Genomic DNA, 24,044 nt, shown 5'->3' with positions numbered 1-24,044 from the left:
TCTTTGAAAAACAGAGTTTGTACTAGTTTTGTAGACACCAATGTGCTAGTTTGTCCTTGATTAAAGATGTTGAACTTGTGTGTGTGTGTGGGGGGGGGGCGCAGAACAAAAGAACCTCCCAGCCCCCCCCCCCCCCCCCAAAAAAAATCCCAGGGTCAGAAGGTTTTAGTGCTGAATTGAATTCTATCAACCCTTCAAAGAAAAGCTAATACTAACACTCCTCAAACTATTCCTTAAAATAGAGACAGAAGGAACACTACATAATTCATTCTATGAAGTCACAGTTACTCTGATACCTGAACAACACAAAGACCCAACAAAGAAAAAGAACTTCTGACCAGTCTCACTTACTGGATATTTTTGAGTAGTCTAAGTTGATAATTTTATTTAAAATAGTGAAGTAATTTATTTTTTGAGGCAGGGTTTCTCTGTGGCTATCATGGAATCCACTTCGTAGACAAAACTGGCCTCAAACTCAGAGATTTACCTGTCTCTGCCTCCCAAGTCTGAAGTTCAAGGTGTGTACCACCATACAAGGCTATAATGAATTAATTTAAAGGAAAAATTATTTTCTAGGTAATTCCTGTTAAAATAACAAACAAGCAACTGAACAAAACCCAAAACATGCTAGTATTAGAAAATTCAAAAAGTATGAAATAGTAGACAAAATCATTCTTCTATCTTGATTTATACTTCCTTCTTCAAGGGGTACCACTATTAAGAATTCCTCGAGAAAAAGCACCTGGGCAGCTGGGGCGCAGGGTCTGCTGACACTCGCCAGCTACCCACAACACCCGCCACAGGATCTTAAGACTTCTGGTGAGTGGAGCACAGCTTCTGCTCCAATCCAATTGCGCGGGACCTGAGACTGCATTAGTTAGGGAAGCAGAAACCGGCCTGAGTAGGACCACAGGCCTCATCCGGCTGGATCAGCACCAGGGTAGCGGGAGCTCAGGGTTGCCTGACACCCGCCAGCTACCCACGACCCCCGCCGCAGGATTTTGGGACTGCTGGTGAGTGGAACACAGCTTCTGCTCCAGTCCAATCATGCGGGACCTGAGACTGCTCTGGTTGAGGAGAGAGAAATCCGGCCTACATAGGGCCACAAGCCTCTTCCAGTCAGAAAATCTAAAGAAAGAGATGCCCATGAACATACAAGAAGCCTACAGAACTCCAAATAGACTGGACCAGAAAAGAAATACCTCCCGACACATAATAATCAGAACAACAAATGCTCTAAATAAAGATAGAATACTAAAAGCCGTAAGAGAAAAAGGCCAAGTAACATATAAAGGCAAGCCTATCAGAATTACACCAGATTTTTCACCAGAGACTATGAAAGCCAGAAGATCCTGGACGGATGTTATACAGACACTAAAAGAACACAAAATCCAGCCCAGGCTACTATACCCAGCCAAACTCTCAATTAACATAGATGGAGAAACCAAAGTATTCCACGACAAAACCAAATTCACACATTATCTCTCCACGAATCCAGCCCTTCAAAGGATAATAACAGAAAAAAAAACAATACAAGGACAGGAACCAGGCCCTAGAAACTACAAGAAGGTAATCCCTCAACAAACCTAAAAGAAGACAGCCACAAGAACAGAAAGCCAACTTTAACAACAAAAATAACAGGAAACAACAATTACTTTTCCTTAATATCTCTTAATATCAATGGACTCAACTCCCCGATAAAAAGACATAGACTAACAAACTGGCTACACAAACAAGACCCAACATTTTGCTGCTTACAGGAAACTCATCTCAGAGAAAAAGATAGACACTACCTCAGAATGAAAGGCTGGAAAACAATTTTCCAAGCAAATGGCATGAAGAAACAAGCTGGAGTAGCCATTCTAATATCTGATAAGATTGACTTCCAACCCAAAGTCATTAAAAAAGACAGGGAGGGACACTTCATACTCATCAAAGGTAAAATCCTCCAAGAGGAACTATCAATCCTGAATATCTATGCTCCAAATACAAAGGCAGCCACATTCATTAAAGAAACTTTAGTAAATCTCAAAGCACACATTGCACCTCATACAATAATAGTGGGAGACTTCAACACACCACTTTCACCAATGGACAGATCATGGAAACAGAAACTAAACAGGGACACAGTGAAACTAACAGAAGTTATGAATCAAATGGATCTGGCAGATATGTACAGAACATTCTATCCTAAAACAAAAGGATATACCTTCTTCTCAGCACCTCATGGTACTTTCTCCAAAATTGACCACATAATTGGTCACAAAACAGGCCTCAACAGATACAAAAATATTGAAATTGTCCCATGCATCCTATCAGATCACCATGGACTAAGGCTGATCTTCAATAACAAAATAAATAATAGAAAGCCAACCTTCACGTGGAAACTGAACAACACTCTTCTCAATGATACCTTGGTCAAGGAAGGAATAAAGAAAGAAATTAAGGACTTTTTAGAGTTCAATGAAAATGAAGCCACAACATACCCAAACTTATGGGACACAATGAAAGCATTTCTAAGAGGAAAACTCATAGCTCTGAGTGCCTCCAAAAGGAAACTAGAGAGAGCACACATTAGCAGCTTGACAACATACCTAAAAGCACTAGAACAAAAGGAAGCAAATTCACCCAAGAGGAATAGACGGCAGGAAATAATCAAACTCAGGGGCGAAATCAACCAAGTGGAAACAAGAAGAACTATTCAAAGAATCAACCAATCAAGGAGCTGGTTCTTTGAGAAAATCAACAAGATAGATAAACCCTTAGCCAGACTCACTAGAGGGCACAGGGAAAGCATCCTAATTAACAAAATCAGAAATGAAAAAGGAGACATAACAACAGATCCTGAAGACATCCAAAACACCATCAGATCCTTCTACCAAAGGCTATACTCAACAAAACTGGAGAACCTGGATGAAATGGAGAAGTTCCTAGACAGATACCAGGTACCAAAGTTGAATCAAGATCAGGTTAATGATCTAAACAGCCCTATATCCCCCAAAGAAATAGAAGCAGTCATTAATAGTCTCCCAACTAAAAAAAGCCCAGGACCAGATGGGTTTAGTGCAGAGTTCTATCAGACCTTCAAAGAAGATCTAATCCCAGTTCTTCACAAACTATTCCACAAAATAGAAACAGAAGGTACTCTACCCATCTCATTCTATGAAGCCACAATTACTCTGATACCTAAACCACAAAAAGACCCAACAAAGATAGAAAACTTCAGACCAATATCCCTTATGAATATTGATGCAAAAATCCTCAATAAAGTTCTTGCTAACCGAATCCAAGAACACATCAAAACAATCATCCATCCTGACCAAGTAGGTTTCATCCCAGGGATGCAGGGATGGTTCAATATACGGAAATCCATCAACGTAATCCAGTATATAAACAAACTCAAAGACAAAAACCACATGGTCATCTCCTTAGATGCGGAAAAAGCATTTGACAAGATCCAACACCCATTCATGATAAAAGTCTTGGAAAGATCAGGAATTCAAGGCCCATACCTAAACATGATAAAAGCAATCTACAGCAAACCAGAAGCCAACATCAAAGTAAATGGTGAGAAGCTTGAAGCAATCCCTCTAAAATCAGGGACTAGACAAGGCTGTCCACTTTCTCCATACCTATTCAACATTGTACTTGATGTCCTAGCCAGAGCAATTCGACAACAAAAGGAGATCAAAGGGATACAAATTGGAAAAGATGAAGTCAAAATATCACTTTTTGCAGATGATATGATAGTATATCTAAGTGACCCTAAAAATTCCACCAGAGAACTCCTAAGCCTGATAAACAGCTTCGGTGAAGTAGCTGGATATAAAATTAACTCAAACAAATCAATGGCCTTTCTCTACACAAAGAATAAACAGGCTGAGAAAGAAATTAGGGAAACAACACCCTTCTCAATAGTCACAAATAATATAAAATATCTTGGCGTGACTCTAACTAAGGAAGTGAAAGATCTGTATAATAAAAACTTCAAGTCTCTGAAGAAAGAAATTATAGAAGATCTCAGAAGATGGAAAGATCTCCCATGCTCATGGATTGGCAGGATCAACATTGTAAAAATGGCTATCTTGCCAAAAGCAATCTACAGATTCAATGCAATCCCCATCAAAATTCCAAATCAATTCTTCAACGAATTAGAAAGTGCAATCTGCAAATTCATCTGGAATAACAAAAAACCTAGGATAGCAAAAACTCTTCTCAAGGATAAAAGAACCTCTGGTGGAATCACCATGCCGGACCTAAAGCTCTACTACAGAGCAATTGTGATAAAAACTGCATGGTACTGGTATAGTGACAGACAAATAGACCAATGGAATAGAATTGAAGACCCAGAAATGAACCCACACACCTATGGTCACTTGATCTTCGACAAGGGAGCTAAAAACATCCAGTGGCAGAAAGACAGCATTTTCAACAAATGGTGCTGGCACAACTGGTTGTTAACATGTAGAAGAATGCGAATCGATCCATTCCTATCTCCTTGTACTAAGGTCAAGTCTAAGTGGATCAAGGAACTTCACATAAAACCAGAGACACTGAAACTTATAGAGGAGAAAGTGGGGAAAAGCCTTGAAGATATGGGCACAGGGGAAAAATTCCTGAATAGAACAGTAATGGCTTGTGCTGTAAGATCGAGAATTGACAAGTGGGACCTCATGAAACTACAAAGCTTCTGCAAGGCTAAAGACACCATCAATAAGACAAAAAAACCACCAACAGATTGGGAAAGGATCTTCACCTATCCTAAATCAGATAAGGGACTAATATCCAATATATATAAAGAACTCAAGAAGGTGGACTCCAGAAAGTCAAATAACCCCATTAAAAAATGGGGCTCAGAACTGAACAAAGAATTCTCACCTGAGGAATACCGAATGGCAGAGAAGCACCTGAAAAAATGTTCAACATCCTTAATCATCAGGGAAATGCAAATCAAAACAACCCTGAGATTCCACCTCACACCAGTCAGAATGGCTAAGATCAAAAATTCAGGTGACAGCAGATGCTGGCGAGGATGTGGAGAAAGAGGAACACTCCTCCATTGTTGGTGGGATTGCAAGCTTGTACAACCACTCTGGAAATCAGTCTGGCGGTTCCTCAGAAAATTGGACATAGTACTACCGGAGGATCCAGCAATACCTCTCCTGGGCATATATCCAGAAGATGTCCCAACCAGTAAAAAGGACACATGCTCCACTATGTTCATAGCAGCCCTATTTATAATAGCCAGAAGCTGGAAAGAACCCAGATGTCCCTCAACAGAGGAATGGATACAGAAATTATGGTACATTTACACAATGGAGTACTACTCAGCTATTAAAAAGAATGAATTTATGAAATTCCTAGCCAAATGGATGGACCTGGAGGGCATCATCTTGAGTGAAGTAACACAATCACAAAAGAACTCACACAATATGTATTCATTGATAAGTGGATATTAGCCCAAAACTTAGGATACCCAAGATATAAGATACAATTTGATAAACGCATGAAACTCAAGAAGAATGAAGACCAAAGTGTGGACACTGTGCACCTTCTTAGAATTGGGAACAAAACACCCAGGGAAGGAGTTACAGAGACAAAGTTCGTAGCTGTGATGAAAGGATGGACCACTTAGAGACTGCTGTATCCAGGGATCCGTCCCATAATCAGCTTCTAAACGCTGACACCATTGCATACACTAGCAAGATCTTGCTGAAAGGACCCAAATATAGCTGTCTCTTGTGAGACGATGCCGGGGCCTAGCAAACACAGGAGTGGATGTTCACAGTCAGCTATTGGATGTATCACAGGGCTCCCAATGGAGAAGCTAGAGAAAGTACCCAAGGAGCTAAAGGGATCTGCAACCCTATTGTTGGAACAACATGATGTACTAACCAGAACCCTGGAGCTCTTGTCTCTAGCTGCATATGTATCGAAAGATGGCCTAGTCGGCCATCAATGGAAAGAGAGGCCCATTGGACTTGCAAACTTTATATGCCCCAATATAGGGGAATGCCAGGGCCAAAAGAATGGGAATGGGTGGGTAGGGAAGTGGGGGGCGCTATGGGGGACTTTTGGGATAGTATTGGAAATGTAATTGAGGAAAATATGTAATAAAAATATTAAAAAAAAAAAAAAAGAATTCCTCATGAATCTTCGCCCCCTCCTCCACTAAATTTCATACAAATTATTTTCTCTTTTCAGTTTATATATTATAGTGTTTACTTTGCTTTTTATTTTATATGCTTATATTTTTTTATATTAGCCATGCAAAATTTATACTATCTTTTAAATTATGGCATTAAACTAAATAATGTAATTAATTATCCAGACTGGATAAACATTCATGTTTGTTTCTTTTCCCCAAAATCTGTGATAATGATTATTTATACACATATTTTGTAGTTTTACATCGTAATATTATATTGTAGTTATTTATATAGGGTAAATTTTTTACAGTAGAATTTTACGTGCCAAAATATAGCTCATTTTTCTTTCACCAATTATTTCAGTAATTACAAAATTACTGTTATAAATTTGATAAATTTAACCATCCAAGACTGTGTGAAAGCTTTCTTCCCCAAAATCATAGCTCATGCTGTTTTTTTACTTTATAATAAAACATATCATATTTTAATTTTATATGAGATTTTACATATTTTATGTTTTATTTTTCCTATGAGCTATTATTCCATTTACACCGCATGTCTTGTTTTTGTTTGTTTGAATGATTAAAATTGACAGTGTGCTATTTTGTTGTTACTGCCTTTAATGAAAACTTTTTTCATGAATTAATAAATTTTACATCTTTCCAACTGCATCAAAAACAATAATATAGCTCGACTTGGTGGTATACACCTTTAATTCCAGAGAGAAATAGTTTGATCTCTGTAAGCTTGAGGTCAATCTGGTCTACATAGTAAGTTTCAGGCAAACTAGGGTTACTTAATGAAAATAGTCCAACATCCCCCTCCAAACAACAATAACAAAAATATCAAAAATAACAAAAACCAAACAAAATGATACAAAAACCAAAATACAAACAAAAAACAAAATTCAGACTTTTCAAAAATACATGTGATCATCTTTATTTAGCAACAGAAGAGCATTCTAAGATCATCTCCACAAGACTGTGGCATAATTTTGCTTTTGTACATTGAAAACACTGATAATGGAATAAAAGTGCACCCATCCCTGTTAAATGGTCGAGACATCTGTCCTCTCCTGGCTACAGGACACATGTTCCTAGTTAGCAAGAAAGGAGGGTTGGTAGATGAGATAACTGTGCCTTAAATTAGTTAAAGTAAATCTCTTTCATTTATTGCTGAGAAGCACTCCTTGGTCAGATTTTGTTTTTAGTTTATGAGATTATATCTGTGGATATAAGGACAAATGTTTAGATTGTCTTAAAGGACTGTGGTTGTTTAGTAAATAGTGGTTGTAGGTTCTCCTCCAAGATCTATGATTTCATTAGTGCTGGCCAAGTTTCCAAAACCAAGCCCAGTTTCCCTCTTGTTGAGCTTGTCTTAATTTTAACGAGAAAGCCCTTGGTTACTGCTAACGTATGCATGCCACTACTACACGCTCAGAGTTATTGTTTGTTAGAGTTTCATTGCTTTCAGCCTTTATAATAAAAATGAGAATTGAAATTTAAATCTGTTTTGTCTTGAGTAGCACATCATATTTAGAATTTTCCACTTTGTAGATCACATAATGATCCATTTCTTTGATTCAAAAATATACTTATAAATTTCCCAGTCTCAAAGAGCTAGGAATTGGTAGAAGGAATCTTAGAAACACCTTTCCTTCTGTCAGAGTTAATCAGATAGGATTTTAACATTCTCTAACAAAACGACTTGAATAATGTGCTCACCCTAAATGACCAGAGTGTGTTGGTCTGTTCATCCATAAAGAAGAAAAGAGATGATCTGGTTAATTATTAGCCTGCTCTGCTAATGCTAGCTAGGACCAATGTCTATTGCTGCACTTTTAGAGTCTTAAGCATGTCACAGCTGTTTGAAGTTCATGGAGACATCTGATGAACAATCAAAATAGGCATTTAAGAGAAAGGTAGGTACATTCTGGCTGAGATGCAGTATTTTACAGAAAGCAGAATGTACTTATTGGAGATTTAAATTTTAGTGAGTTTTAAAGTGATAGAAGTACCTTTGGTTTTTTGCCATTGTCCATCTAAAAATAATTTGGATTAATTAATTAATCCATCTGATTTTTCAAATGCAATTTAACTCTAATAAATAATTTGCATATGCTTTGCACTGTTTCTTTTGTTAGTATTTTTGTGGGATTAGTAGATTTCTACTCTAATAGTAAAAATGAAAATGATATTTTTGTTATTTTTGACAAGCAAAACGAGCAAAGGTTTAGATTTTGAAGTTACTATTTTGGATCTTATCTACATAATAAATGTTTATGGAAAACAGCTGTTCTGTTTAAAACCCTAAAAGAAATATATGAAGAGACTACTGAAATAACAAAATTACAATGTCCCACTTAAAAATAAGATGTCTCTCTTTAAAAGAGCATAGAAAGTGAGCACAACGCCCAAAGCTACGAGATGGTCCAGGCAGTGTGCTTTATTCACTATGCTCGCTATTTCAAATGTTTTCTACAATTGAGTTCAGAAGGGCCAAGTAGGGATTAGTAAAGATGTTGATGGTTAGAGGTAGCATAGAAAAGTGTTAGTACACCAAAACAATCTTATTGATGCTACAAAAGCATTTGAGCGTCAAGATTAGTATAAATTCACATCAACTGAACTCTTCAATAGAATGCAAGTGCAAAGACCATATGAATTAAGACACCCAAAAAATGTACATGCAAGTAACATTATACATGCTGAGCAGATTATATTTAAGCATTTATGAATATATTTGCATAAACATTACATATGTAGATATATGTAATAACAACTAATGAAGAAAAAAGAGACCATACATTTGAATAGGGAAATGAGGCGATTATATTATAATCTCAAAAATCAAAAAAATTATTGAGAGAAAAGAATAACTAGAGCCATTAAACATTGGGGTTTGATAGTTCCTGTCTCCTTAAGATGAATTGCTTTACATATATTTACTAGTTCTGTTCCAAGTGTCTTAAAGGTGGAAGCTTTGTCAGGGAGTATCTTGACGCCTCCAAAACCATAATTAGGAACTATAGAGCTCCTTCCTATTTGACAGAATCAAAGAGCAAAACTTCCTAAAAATGTTAAGCTGAGTTAGTGTTAAATAATACATCCAGAGTTAATTTCTCTAGAAAAAAAAAATCTGTTGTTAAATGGTAGAAGAATTTGCTTTGTGTATTTTAATACAAGTGGGGCACATTTTCATCAACTTAATCCTCAAAGAATTCATGAAACACCTATTTAATGTTGTTTAGTAAAAAGAGAATTCAGTGGGCTAATCATGGATCAGAGCAGATCCAGACTAAGGGGATGAAAACAATTTGCTCAGGGGAACCCAACCCCCATATACAAAATGTCATGTATTTGGTCTACAGATTATATATGTATGTATGTGTGTATATGAATATATATATATATACATATACACACATATATATATACATATATGTGTGTGTGTATATGTATCATCCATCAAATGGACTTCACGAGAGTGTAGCCCACTGAAATGTATGTAATGAAACATTTTGTAACTTAACCATATACTCAATGGCTAAAAGTCTTGAAACAGGATCTGCAATGTTGTAAACCTCTCTATTTGTATATTTAAATGATGAAATTGGATGAAAACACAGAAAACAAAGTAATACTTATGTGATATATATTATTCTTTAATATAGTCTCCTTAAAATTCTCTTAAGTGTGTGTTAATGCTTTTGGCATAATTCTGGAGTTGGCATAAAGCATTAAATCATGAAATGTGTGGTATTCTTAGTAACGTGGTATTTGTAACTTGTAGACTTCTTTTATGGCAAGTACCTTATGTCTTTTCCCATAATTTTCCAAAAAAATCGATGGTTTCATCAAACCAACCATGCATGTAACTTACATTTGGTCATTTTTAGCTATTAAGCTGCTTAGAACTTTTAAGACTCCATTCTTTTCTAACAGAAACAAACATTCAATTTGAAATATTTTTATAAATGAAACAATATAGAATGCAGATTTGTATTTAAATGCCAGTTTATATAATACATAGATGTGTAGATCATAGTCAAGAACTAAGAAACACACTAACATGTGTGGCTAACTGGTTTTTGACAACATGCAAAAGTTATGAAATGAAAGAAAGAACCATTGATACTCAAAAGCATGAAAATAAATTAGGAAAATGTGTAGAAGTGGCAACAGATTTTTTTGCAGAGAATGTATATGGCATATATATGCAAAATAGCATATATATATATGTGTGTGTGTGTATCATATAAACATTCATACCAATTTATCTTCAATGATTAAATTAAAAAATTAAAATATAGAAAATAGGGGGTCTCAGGACACACAAGATTCTCTTACATGAATGGATGACTTGATGCAATCATGGTTTCTATGAGAGACCATGTTATTGGGAGAAGACAGAAGACACAGACACACATGCACAGACACAGAAACATATATATAAAACACACAGATGCCTGGCAAATGGCTTAGAAAATATTTACCATTAATACTTAGGGAAAGGCAAATTAAATCTTCTATGACATGTCACTATATGACCACTAAAACAATTAACATAAAACATTGGGAAATAAGAGGTGCTGTTAAAGAGAGAGAGCAGCTAGACTGCTCATACTTTGCGCCTGTGAGTGTAATTGTTAAACTCCCTGTAAAATACTATAGTAGTTTCTTATACAATTAAGCTCATGTTTACTGTTTAACACACCAGTTGTACTCTTAGGCATTTTGTTATGTAGAAATGAAAACTCTTGTTTACGCAATAGTTTCTACACAAATTCTACTTAGCAGAATATTACTCATGAAACAATATCACTGAGCAGAAAAATAGAATAAAGTATTGAAACATGAAACAACGTTGATGAGTCTCAAGTGAAAACCAGCCAAGTCTAAAACTTTCCAACTGTATTGTTCTGCATCCTTGAAGTGATAAAACAACAGTCTAGTGATTGTCAGGGGACAGCAACTGAGCAAAGGTTGAGAAGATAAAGATGTGGCACAAGGGGTTCACTCTGTTGCCCAGGAGCGGTCTGAACTGTCTCTGTTACAGAAATGGCATGGATCCACACAAGGGATGAAAACACATAATTATACATTTTACCAATATTCTCAAACACATCACACACACATGCACATACACAGGCATATGCACTCACCCACCATTAAAAGACAGAAGCCATGGATTGGTAAGAAAACATGGGAGGTGTTTGGAAGGACATAAGGGAAGGGGAAATTATGTAACTTTATCATCTCAAAAAATAAAAATCATTAATAAAAATTAAAATGTTTACTTTAAAAAATGATCCAATAATATAGAAACCCAGTCACCTATCTTCACTGGTATCTATGAGTATTGTTTTAAAGGGAGTTTGATTGTATTATATAGAAATAACACCTTGTGTTTTAAAAATGAACTTGTGTTACACTTTATAAACTTTTTATAGGTCAGTTAATACAGTTGTAATCAAGTAATTAAAAGCTGTATGTGTGATAGAAAAAAAAACTACAGCCCCCTAAACCATAAATTAGAATATTTTGTGTGGAACGAATGCCTGTCTTCCCACAAAAAAATTATTAAATCTTTATATAATCCATTCTCTTTAAATCTAACATGAAAATCATGCCAGCCCATGTAATGCTGTAGTTGTCTTGGCCTCTTCCTCCTCCTCTTCCTCCTCCTCTTCTTCCTCTTCCTCTTCCTTCTTCCTTCTTCTTCTTCCTCCTCCTCCTCTTCCTCCTCCTTCTTCTCTTCTTCTTTTCTTCTTTTTTTCTTTCCCCATCCTTTCTTTGTTCCTCCCTTCCTCCTCTCTCCCTCTTCCTCCTCTCTCCTATTGATCGAAAACCACATTACATGTGACTAACATGCAAAATAATAAGAGATTTCATAAAAGCCATTTTGTTAAAAAATCATTATTATCTTGCACAGTTGATAATTTAAAAATATATAAATAGTATATAAAAGGAAAGGGATCAGAACTTTTGTCATGATGAAATTGTTTTCAGTTTTTTGTTGTTGTTTTGTTTTGTTTCTGCTATAGGAATTAACATATAAACTTCAGGCAGAAAAGGACCAAAATTAAACTGGGGAGTTCCACAATCCTCAGTGGAGAAAATAAAGTTAAAGCAAGTTGGATTTGAAAAGACTGTTGATCAGAAGGACTCAGCTATTTATTAACATGCTGAATTTGTTTCCTGTTTACTCATATGAGAAACTGACCCAGAGCATTTGTAAAGACTTTACCTTGGTCATACTGTAGTTTGTATGTATATTGCAAATATAAAGGTCAAATTTCTTATTTATTATTTGCAACTAGACCAAGGAACATTCTCCAATAGAATCTGTCTCACATTGATTACTGAGGCTTTGTGCACACATGTACACACACACACACACATACACACACACACACACACTAAGTATATAGCATATGTCATATATATGTATATATGTCAAGAATTCAAGAAGTACTAATTAATTAAGAGTATAAAAGTCATATTTATTCTTACCTGACCTGGTCCATATGTTTGATGATGTTAAAGACTTTGGTATGAGAACAGTCTCTATCTTGAAAATGATTGGTTCTCATATCATAGAAAAAAGAATGATCAGGAGAGTCACACCTTTGCAGTTAAATCCTGCCAAGTCCTGGGAGCAGTAAGCATAATTTGTACTATGAATTCATTGACCAGAACAAGTTATATTCACGTGGACTCATCTAATTAAAGGGGTGCAAATTACTAATGTCTCACTTTATCCCCAAACAACCAACCCTAATAATCACCAATTGAATATGAGGTTATTAAAGATCTATAAAGGGCAGAAAAATTTTAAGAATCACTCATTTTAAAAATTAAAGAAGGGTCTGGGGATATAGCTCAGTTAGTAAAGCAATCCCCAACATGCAAATAAAAAGCCAGACAGACTATAGTGAGCCTGTAATTCCAGGTTTGGAGAGGCAGAAACAGGAGGATCCCTTGGGCTTACAGGCCTGCCAGCTTAGTCCAATCAGGGAACACCAAGTCCTAATGAGAGATCCTGTCTCAGAAAGTAAGCCATTGTCATTCCTAAATGTGATGTCTATCACACCTTTCCAACGAAGCTCAGAGATCTATGCAGAAAAGACAGAAAGTTTACTATACTAAGAAGTTGTGAACAACTTCTAGAAAACAGTGTTTTCCAGACCAACAAGACTGATGCACACATGAACTCACAGAAACTGTAACAACATAGATAAGATTCGCACGAGCTCAAGCCAGGCAAAAATTCCAACAACGAAGCAGGGCAGTAGGCACAGACTCACCATTAGCCAAGAAGTTATTTGCCATGGATAGATACCAGGAGAGGGGAATATCATCCTTTTGTTCCTCTGTGGGTATGTCGGTTGTAGTCCATGGCAGGGATCATGCTCAAGATTAGTTAGCCAGCCTAAGCCAAACTCCATGGTTTTGATTTTTGGTTTTAAAAGAGAGAACAACAAGAAGTTGGATATGTGAGGAGCTGCTGGGGTATGTTCAGGGAAAAGGAAAAAAAAACATAATCAAATTATGTTTTACGGAATTCTGAAAGAATAGATCAAAGCATAAAAGATATTGTCGTACATGATTCCTGAAGGAATGAAACTGGAGATTTACCTGTGCCCTTCACATGCATACATGCGCTTGAATTCCCTCCTCTAACATGCACACTCACATGTGCACATCAACACACACACACACACACACACTCCAATTGAAACACTCCTTAGCTGAGTGGGGTGGTCCACACCTATAGTTTCAGCACTTGGGAAGCAGAGGAAAGGAAGGCTATCCTGGGCTGCATGGTGGAACCCTTTCTCCAGCTAGAATTCCCACAGCCTTCTCTGCCAACCACAGTAAACAACAAAATAAACCAAGGGTCAAAATCACAGAGTAAAAAAACAATTAAACAAGGGAACAGAAAAAACTGAAGTGTTCTTTGAAGAGATATTGTGGATGATTTGGTGATGAAATGTGAGGCTTGTTTTGTTTTTTGTTTTTTGTTTTTGTTTTTTATCCTTTGTGGGTTCTCTATAAGCATAGCTTTCCCCAGTGTGTGTAAAGATAGCATGAATAGTATTTTGCTTCTTGAACTTTATGGCAGATCCATGGCTTTCTTGACACTCATTTCGACTCTGTTCTTTCTAACAAACTCTTGGTTACTATCTGTTAATACATTTAATTCTTTGTCTAGTTTCTCACATGGGTTCTCAACCATTGAAATTGAGTCTTTTATTACATAAATAGCAATACCAGATAGGTGTGTGTGTGTGTGTGTGTGTGTGTGTGTGTGTGTGTGTATTTCCACTTGGAAAGAGGAAACGTGGCCAAAAGTGATAACGACAGAGGCATGAATAAGGGAAACAGAGGAGGGAAGGCTATTTAGGTTAGTGGTGGAATTAAACAGGTCCTTGGATAAGATTAGAGAGCAAGACCCTAAATCATTGAGAGGTTGATGCCAGAGTAGTAGAAACATTGACTTCCCTTATCTTTCCTATTTGTCTTAATTACAAAAGATTGCAGATATTGCAAACTGTTTCTTCACACTAAGAAGGCAGTGGTTTCCATTTGGATTCAGAGTTCTTGCTCCATTCTTGGCAGGAGTACCCGTGGAATGATATCCAAGACCAATTTTTGTGTATCCAGGTTCTACCACTGACTGTCATGAGTATGTTTCTTCCAGGCAAAATAACAAGAATTTTTACCTACAAATTAAGTGCCAATTTGCATAAGCATCCTACAAATTTATTGGAGAAATTTTCATCTAAAACCTGAAATTTAAGAGTTCCAACTACAAAGAAAAAATTAAGTATTCTTTCACCTTTTTTTTCTAACTACAAATTTTTTTCCACAAAGGAAAATGCTTTCTTTTATTTTTTAAAGTTAGTACTACAATACTGACCACTGGCAAATTTTCATTAAAAAACATTTCTGCAAAGCTAGATAAATTTTAAAAAACTAAATCTTTGTTTTTAACAATCTATTACAATAAAAATGTTTGTTTAATAGAATTTAAAGAGAATGTAACTGAGTAAAGTGGACTATCTTTTCCTTATTTTCCAAATCCATGAAAACAAGTTTCAATTTGGAGACTTTTCTTTTTATAACTTTTTTATGATAGGGAATAATTCTTCAACATTGTAGTACTTAATATATTTACAAGAATATCTATTTGTATAGGTGGCTGAAATTTGAAGAGGATGTGGAAGATGGAGGAGAAAGATGGAGTAAGCCCTATGTGGCCACGCTTTCATTACACAGCTTGTTTGAGTTGAGAAGCTGCATCCTGAATGGAACTGTGCTACTGGACATGCATGCCAACACGATAGAAGAAATTGCAGGTAAGCTGTTTGTTTTCTTAATTTATTTAATTCTGACAAGCTTGGCTGACTTTTATTATTATTTTTTCCTGACAATTCCATATATGTGTGAACAGTGAAAAACAAGTTTTCATAGTCTGTGTAAGGTGCATTAAAATAATTTTCTTCTATCTCTTTATTTGAAATAAAATAAATTGAATTTGAAATAAGCCTCAACTCATTTCTAAATGATGATCTATAACAGATGGCCAGATCTCCCTGAATATTTTCATGAACCTGTTTAGACCACACACACAAAGAAACTAATCCTTACATAGTTAAAGATTTCCCCTAAGGAGTTTGTTTATGTGGATTAAGTGACTGAATTACATTTGAGAATACATTAATTAGAATAAGTTTTGTAGTTGCTATATGAAATATATCTGTCAAGTATCCCAGGATTACAACACTGATCACAGAACATGCCTTTTATGATTTCATTTAACTTTCTTAAAGAATGTGATTTCTAATGTTTTCGTTAGGATATTACTCTGAGCAGGAAATGTCCAGTAATTGCTTATTTTCCTATCTCTGTTGCCTTTCTTTTGCTCATCTCAGTAGACCCAGTGAAGATGAGCTGTGTTCAATCTAGTTTTCCACAATTACATTTTCTGAATCTATTCTTGCAGTGAAAGTAGTTCAGTAGGCCCAATACCTCAAATAGCTTTTTACTTTTCTTTGTGATTCTCTGGTCAACCTGTGTCTTTTTGTTTGACTCCAAGTAGTCCCACTTGAACGTTCCGCTTTCCATGTAGAGCACTTTGTACAATACTATTCAAGATATGACAGTAGTTTAGAGCTAACAGTATACAGAAATTACAGGTTCTAGACATAATTGTGTTGACTTTTGCTTCATTTCCTTTTCAACTGTGAATAAAAGATTTGTAATTGCGACTTGAGTGTAATATAAAGATATTTACTTCATCATTAAAATTTCATTAAAATATTATTTTCTTTTTGTATTTATTCAGTTATGATCAGGTAATTTTATTATATTTAATAAACATATATGCTTTACATATTTATGTCTTCTAAACTTTGCAGTTTGTTCTTATCTACCATTATATCTTATTGTTATATCAATCTTTAAATGTAGGATGGAGGCTATTTTCTCCTATTAAAAAGAGATATGTAGAATTAATGTCTTAGACATGATATTTGCAGATAAGGAAATAGTTTCTTTAAATTAACCTGTAATCATAAAGTTGGTTTTGCTTATGATTATGATGATTTAAAAACCAGTAATTTTTCATATTATCAATTATTTCTCTATTTTAGGAAATCAAAAACTAGGTACATTTATTAGTAGCTAGTGTCTATTTTCTAGAAACCATATTTGTTTTTCCTTTAGGATTCCAGATCTGGGATCATGTCATTTCAAGAATGAATAAGTGTAGAATTAATGCTTTCTAGACATTTCTTTGTAAAGGAACCAGATATTGTTTTGGAATGGCAAATTATTTTATGTCAGTGTTTTTTTGTTTTGTTTTGTTTTGTTTTTTCTATCAGATTTTTGGTATTTTTTTTTCTTTTTTAACAGACTCTCATAATTCCTTAAAGAGATTTTGTTAGATTTAGTAGCAGAAAATCCCATTTGCATCTGGCAGGTCTGTCAAGAATTTCTGGTATAATTAAAGTAGGATTTTCTTTTGGATGAAGTTAATTTAAAACATATCTATTTCCCCATGTTTCAGGGAACTCAATAAATCCAAACTCTATCCCTCAAAATATTACTTAACCTTTTCAAATCCACAAATCTCTAGGTATAATATTTCTTACCATGATTTATTCTGATGCAGAGATTAATTATGTTGAAAGTGTTTCCTACTTACATTCATATACATTGTAGACAATTTATGGTTTGTGCTAATCTCTTTAAAACTCAGCATTATAAAGATTAGAAATGGAAATATTCTTTTTGAAGTGTGAATACTTTACCCTGATTCTGTCAATGAAAGTTAGAAAGAAATTGAAATCAAGCTAAAGTTAGTATCGTGGACAAATAATCAATCAAAGCTCACAACGCATTAAAGCAACTTTTGTCACTTAAAATTTTTCACTGAAGGATAAATTTAATAACTATCTCCACTGAATGCAAACTTAAGACTGGCATGAGAATGTATTATTTGACATCAGGTTCATGCGACGGCACAGTATACACCTCTAATCCTAGCATCGGTGGTCAGGTCTCTTGAGTTTGAGGCCAACCTGACCTACACAGTAAGTTCCAGGCCAGCCAGAGATGCATCCTGAGACCCTGTTAAAAGCAAAATAAATCCATAAAACCAGGTTAATATTATGACAACCCTTAGTATACAAAGTAAAGTGTTCAGCTTTTATGCTGTTAATTTTGGCAGCCACAAAGAATCTATCACTTCATATTCCCGACTCCTGCATCTCTTTGAAGGTTAAGGCCACGAGTTTTCAGAACATTTATATGGGAAATTTGAAGAAGGCATAGATTTATATAGTTTTTGCAATAAGTATGGCTTTTTAGAATACTTTGTGATCATGATGAGTTGATTATACTAAAGCAATTACCTAATTATGATGAAAAAAATGACTCCTCCATCCAGAAGCCGTTTTACACAGCACTGATAGATTTTGTAGAGTGCTTGAAGTCAGAACAATGTGCTCTATCTTTTTCCTTTTTGCTTCTTTTCTTAACAAGATCTTGGCATAGGGCTTTGGCAAGCTCCCGGTGTTAGGCACCATTGCCTGCTGAGATGTGAGGACTCGACTTTGGGCCTAAAGCCATCATGGCTCATTATCCCTTCCTACATTTCTAGTTAATACTGATAAGTATTATTGTGGTGAATAGAACAATGTGGGTGATGACTAAATCATGTTCCTGCCTTTGTGCTTAAGCCTCATGCCAGTATGCTTTATTTTTAAGCAAGAAGATTAACCTTTCTCGTTCACTAATACAGTCTGTAATGTAGTCATGCCTTGGATGTATGGACTGGGTTTGTGGGGCTACTGAACACATGAATGCTTTTTAAAACCCAAGTACTTTCTCCTATGTGTCTGCCTGAAATAAATATCTTATCTGTATATAACTATAAAGGTGAATGTTAGGGGACTTTATAGTGCTCCTGTAATTGTGGCTCAGTAGAATTTTAGTAATAATATTATAACATATATGGTTTTTATATGATCAGCTTTTGTTCTGTTTAGCATAGTAAACATAGAAGTCTTAATATTCTGTTTCTGGATCTGTCTTGAAATTGTGTTATATTAGTGTTTTAATAACTTATAATTTCTATTGTATATGAATATGTATTTTATATACATTTTTGGTCACAGAAAGTTTTCAAAGTAATATAATGGGATGACAGTTCTTCAGTTCCTTTATTTTGTTTTAATTCAGAGATGTCATAAATACTGATCTGCAAAGAACTGAGACATGAATTTACATTTCATCATTTAATGCCGTGCACTTTTTGGAATTGAATGAGACTTTTTATTGCAATGGATGATTTCTAAGTACTTCACATGTATCATTGCCAAGTCCCAAATATTCATTTTTAACTCTTTCCCATTGTGAACAGAAAGTGACAAAGCAAATTATATTCCTTGTTTTAAGTATGGCCAACTGCCTAGTTTTGTAGGCCTTTTGAGCTGTGACTTGGGACATTTCACATGACTGAAAATTAAAACAGAAAAAGCTTTTATGATGTAAAAATTGTATCAAACTAAATTTCACTAATCTTTGGGAAATTTTAATGTAGTTCAAAGGCAGAGTTGGGGAGTTGTGACAGAAATCGTTTGTTATCTGGCTCATGGCAGAAAAACTGAGGCTAATTAATTCAATTCTTGTCCTGTCCAAAAAAGCTGTAGGAATCCCATCTCTGCTGACAGTGATTGGTTCGTGTCAGTCAAGAGTAGAATTTTCTATGCCAGGTGAAAAATGAACCTTTTATAAAAGCAAGGGACAAAAGCTAATGTATTTCCTACTGGATAAGAACAAGGATATTTCCTTGTTACTGCTGGCAGCCACCTTACACCCATAAAGGAAACGAGACTGAGCCCAAATGCAGATCCTCAAGAGGATGCATACAGCATCACAGAGAGATGGAACTAGAACAGCCTCATTTTGAGTTTCCTCTTCTGCAAGTCAGTCAGATGAGTCAGTTCAACTGAGGCGACTTATATTTCTGTTATTGACAAACTCATCTTAATATCTAGTTGATACTGTTAAAAACTGAAAATATTGAAGACTTCACAGGGAACTATACCCAATTTAATGGAAATTGCAAAGAAAACCGTGCACTGGGAAATTACTTACTGGTTGGCCTCAATTTGCTAATCAGTGCTTTAAGGGCCTTAGATTATTATTCTAGCTGCAGTGCTATTCCAGTGCATACATTGTTACTCCCATCCTTCAAGTGATAACAACTGCACTTACTCAGCTTTGCAAGGTCACACAGCTAGAATGTTGTAGAGGGATCCAAGTTATTCTCCATTGTCTCTTTCCATTTTGTACAAACAGGAAACTGAGTTTCTAAGAGGAACGTTTGCTAATGTTGATGCCTGCAGTGTCCTGAATGTGTTGGCAGGAGACAATTCACTGGGATCTGCTTTATATAATTTGTACTCCCCCAAACCAATTAGAGTTAATATTTGATATTCTGAAAGCAGAATATTAATACTGAGGCTCAGTGAAGTGATACTACATCATTAAGGAATTTCAAAGGCCCTTTCCTGTTATTTATTTCATTGGCACACTTGATATGTATGACAAATATCAGTGTACTCAGTTCAGTCTTCTGAAGTCTTTCCTTATACATTTTAAAGCGATAGTTCCTTGTTATTAAACACATTCTATGGGTTCTGTTAGAGAAAGAGATACGTTTGTAACAAATAAAATGCTTATTTACTTTATAAATGCTGGGAACAAAACTGCTGGATAGCTCCTAATCCCACTTAGAAAAATCAAGAAAAGTATTCACTAGAAAGTCACAGAAAAACTACATTAAAATATGTGCAAAATGTCAAGCGTTGTAGTGTACTTCGTTAATTTGTGTTCTTGGGTGACTGAGAAATTTGTAGTCTAAGTTTGAAGTTCACCTGTTTGCAAAGAGGGACTCAGTTTAGTTAGGGTGATTTGCATTTTCTGTTACTTAAAGGTGTAAACGGAACTATGTAACTAGTTGATACTGTTATAAACTTTGAGTGTAAGAAGACTTCACAAATTAAAAGAAATACCTATACTCTATGTGAAAGAAATGGTGTGTGTGTGTGTGTGTGTGTGTGAGAGAGAGAGAGAGAGAGAGAGAGAGAGAGAGAGAGAGAGAGAGAGAAAGAAAGAGACAGAGACAGAGAGACAGAGAGACAGAGAAACAGACAGAGAAGAGACAGAGAGACAGAGACAGAGATACAGACTATAACATAACCTTTTCTGTTACAATCATATGATTCTGTTTGATGAATAACATAACTTTTTGTTTAATATATTGAGTATGCTTAGAAAAATGAGAAGTTATTGTTAAAATTAAGTGATTTATAATGAAAATTCATGTTTCCCTGTGGCAATCCTATAAAAGATAGACTTTTATTTGAATCATCTTACATTGAGATTGTCAAAAGAATTTCTTCCTACTTTAATATGACTAATATTCAGGGTGTCCATTTTAAACAGAAAAGCTGTGCTCTTTATCTTCTTTCTGTCTTCAGATATGGTCCTTGACCAGCAGGTCAGCTCAGGCCAGCTGAATGAAGATGTTCGCCATAGGGTCCACGAAGCATTGATGAAGCAGCATCATCACCAGAATCAGAAAAAACTTGCTAACAGGATTCCTATTGTCCGATCTTTTGCTGATATTGGCAAGAAACAATCAGAACCAAATTCCATGGATAAAAATGGTAAGTGCTCTTTTGTTTCTACTATAAGACCATGAAATATTAAATTCTTTCCAAATACTTAAAATCTTTTATTTGAAAATTGTTTATTGAAATTAATATCATTTTAATAGAATCATTTCCTTTTGTGTGCATATATATATATAAATATATATATATACAAACACACAAAAATACACTATATTTTTGCCTTACTTTATCATCAAATTGTAGACACCTTATCAAAGAACTTGTTTCTAGAAAGGCTCATAAGAAGAGTAAAATAATCGATTTTCAATTTTAACTTACAGATCCAAACAGCAAACCTAAATGGAACACATCTTCTATCTTGACCTAAAACTCTAAGCCTCATCTTTCTCAGAGTTGAGAAGAGTAATGAAATGGTTTATGCTGTGGCGGCCTTCTAATTAAATCATCTTTTTTTGTAGAAAAAGGTTTTCCCATCTTGGTCATGGTCAACAGATTTCATTATCGAAAATAAAACGATGCAGCAGCTAACGTGGCAGCTAACATGGTCCTGCCTATTTGGTCTCTTCTCTGTCCTGAACACAGTGCTCTTTATGCAGCAGCATCTCAGTGTGCAGGGAGCCTCATCACAATCTTCACACAACAGCATACTTGAGCAATATTATTTTCTCATAACCCTGCTTATTAGTTTTCTCCTTGAATGAATTTAATTATCATTTACACTAAGAAATTGCTTCAAAATTTGTTATCATATCTTCATAAAGGAAAATGAATTTACCATAAAGATCATATGGATATGTTATTCTTGCATCAGATATAAATGCTCTTCAGTTCTAAAAGACAAAAATTATGACTGCCATGTAGCTCGGTAAGGAGAATGTTTGTCTAGTATTCAGTAATCCACATTTCATCTGCAGCACTGAGTAAATGGGACATTGTGATGCAGTCATACTCATAATCCTGGAATTTAGGTAGAAGCTGCAGAAAGTTCAAGGTCAACCTCAACTATATAGAATGTTCACAATCAGCATAGCAATAAGATATTTATTTAAAATATCAAATAAAAGGTGAAAATATTTTCAAATGATTTATTAGAAAACCTGACTTACGGAAATTGACCACAGTAACATGAATTGACAGAACAGAATATTTCTGTGGTTTTCTTCCCTTTTCAAAAGTTTCAGACATACTTTGCAACTATATGAAGATATGTTTTCTTTAGACTTGTATTGTGAGGATGATTTCATACTACTGAGTCAAATGTTCACAAACAAAAGAAATACACCAATGAATCATTCAACTTGTTTCATAGTATCTTAAGGTCATTAAGTATATTAAGTCTTAGGATTAAATGTTGGATAGTGTTGAATGATATATTTCTAATTGAGAAGTAGCATTTGAAATATTTGTTTTTTATTTAGGTATTTAAAGGAGTGAATCTTTCATTGAAAATCCCATGACTGGGTAGACAGAGTTCTCCCTTTTCTTATACTGGAAGGCTCATTCCTCCGGTCCCTAGTCTGTTGCCTTTGGGTATTCTCTAACCTTCTCTGTTGTTGCTTCGTGTCTCTATTTTGATAGTATGAGAATATTGTCTTCTATTTATTACACACTAAAAAGCCAACAAAAGCAGCTGAAATTTTTAGTTTTAATTTCTAAAAATTAAAGATACAGAAATGAAACGTAGATGCTGTCCTTGACTGACTATAAAGCATTGGCATCACGTAGAAGCATGTCTCTAGATATATATGCAAAGTTCGTTGAAAGTGTCACATGCATGCCTTGGCATATAACCAACTTATATTAGTAGATTCTACTGACTATTTTGAAGATACAGAAATAACATTAAGATAAATACTATATTTAAATTAATTCATATTCAAAATTATAATTTGATTTAAACATATATACATTAATGTGAAATTGAAGAGTTTATAATTTGAGATATAAGTGTAGTGGTTTACTCTTTAAAGGGAAACTTGAGGACAATTTTATTAAATTATTAGAGAAAAACCCCTGGGTAGACAAATGGTAAGTTCTGGCAGCTGCCTAGATGACTAGAGAACAGAAAAACCATCCGGTAGAAGTTATTGTTGCTTTTATAGTGCTAATACTTATTTTGTTGGCCAAGGTTAAGAAACCCAATCTAGATATTTAATAACCTTTATGGGAGATTTACGTTTGCTTGACTCTTAAAATCTTATTAAAATATCCTATTACAATTTTCCAAGAATTTTGAAAAATTTTTGGACAAATGAACAGTCTTCATTTCATTACATTTTTGGAAATCAGACAATAACTTATAGACCAAAATGTGTTTATTAAAACAGCTAATCATCATGTGTGATATAATTTCTATATTTGTTACTTCAATCTTCACTGAGAATAGTGTTTGTATTTGAAATTTTAGATGTATTTTAGGGAAAGGGAAGAAGGTGTGGAATTTACTGACTTGACCTTGTGCTGTCATGTGCAGACCTATACTCACTGCCAATGTTTTAAACTTCCATTACATTTAAGGAAAGAGGACAGACTTACAGCTGTGAAGCACTAGTCTACATGCAGATGCGCATAGAGACAGCATTTACAGAGAGGACTTTTGTTTTTATCTGTGAAACAGCTTCGTTTTCCCAAAAACTAGTATCTTAGTAATTCTGTTGCCATCTGTACAGTCAACCTTTATA

The 24,044-nt window shown here is 35.0% G+C and overlaps 1 protein-coding gene across 16 annotated transcripts in view; it reads left to right on the top strand.

The window, feature by feature from the left end:
- Slc4a10 (solute carrier family 4 member 10) overlaps nt 1-24,044 on the top strand; it is a 458,674-nt gene that overhangs the window by 346,470 nt on the left and 88,160 nt on the right. For all 16 annotated transcript variants that reach the window (XM_085834843.1, XM_085834838.1, XM_085834841.1 and 13 more), the window contains 2 exons: nt 15,353-15,513; nt 21,208-21,396. In XM_085834843.1, coding sequence (XP_085690969.1) covers nt 15,353-15,513; nt 21,208-21,396 — 350 coding nt within the window. The remainder of the gene's footprint in view (nt 1-15,352; nt 15,514-21,207; nt 21,397-24,044) is intronic.

The sequence above is a fragment of the Mus caroli genome, unplaced genomic scaffold (assembly GCF_978045245.1).
Source record: "Mus caroli unplaced genomic scaffold, Mus_caroli_1 scaffold_2, whole genome shotgun sequence".
NCBI lineage: Eukaryota > Metazoa > Chordata > Mammalia > Rodentia > Muridae > Mus > Mus caroli.
Note: the sequence above shows the minus strand (reverse complement) of the source record. Positions and strands in the feature narration are given on the sequence as shown.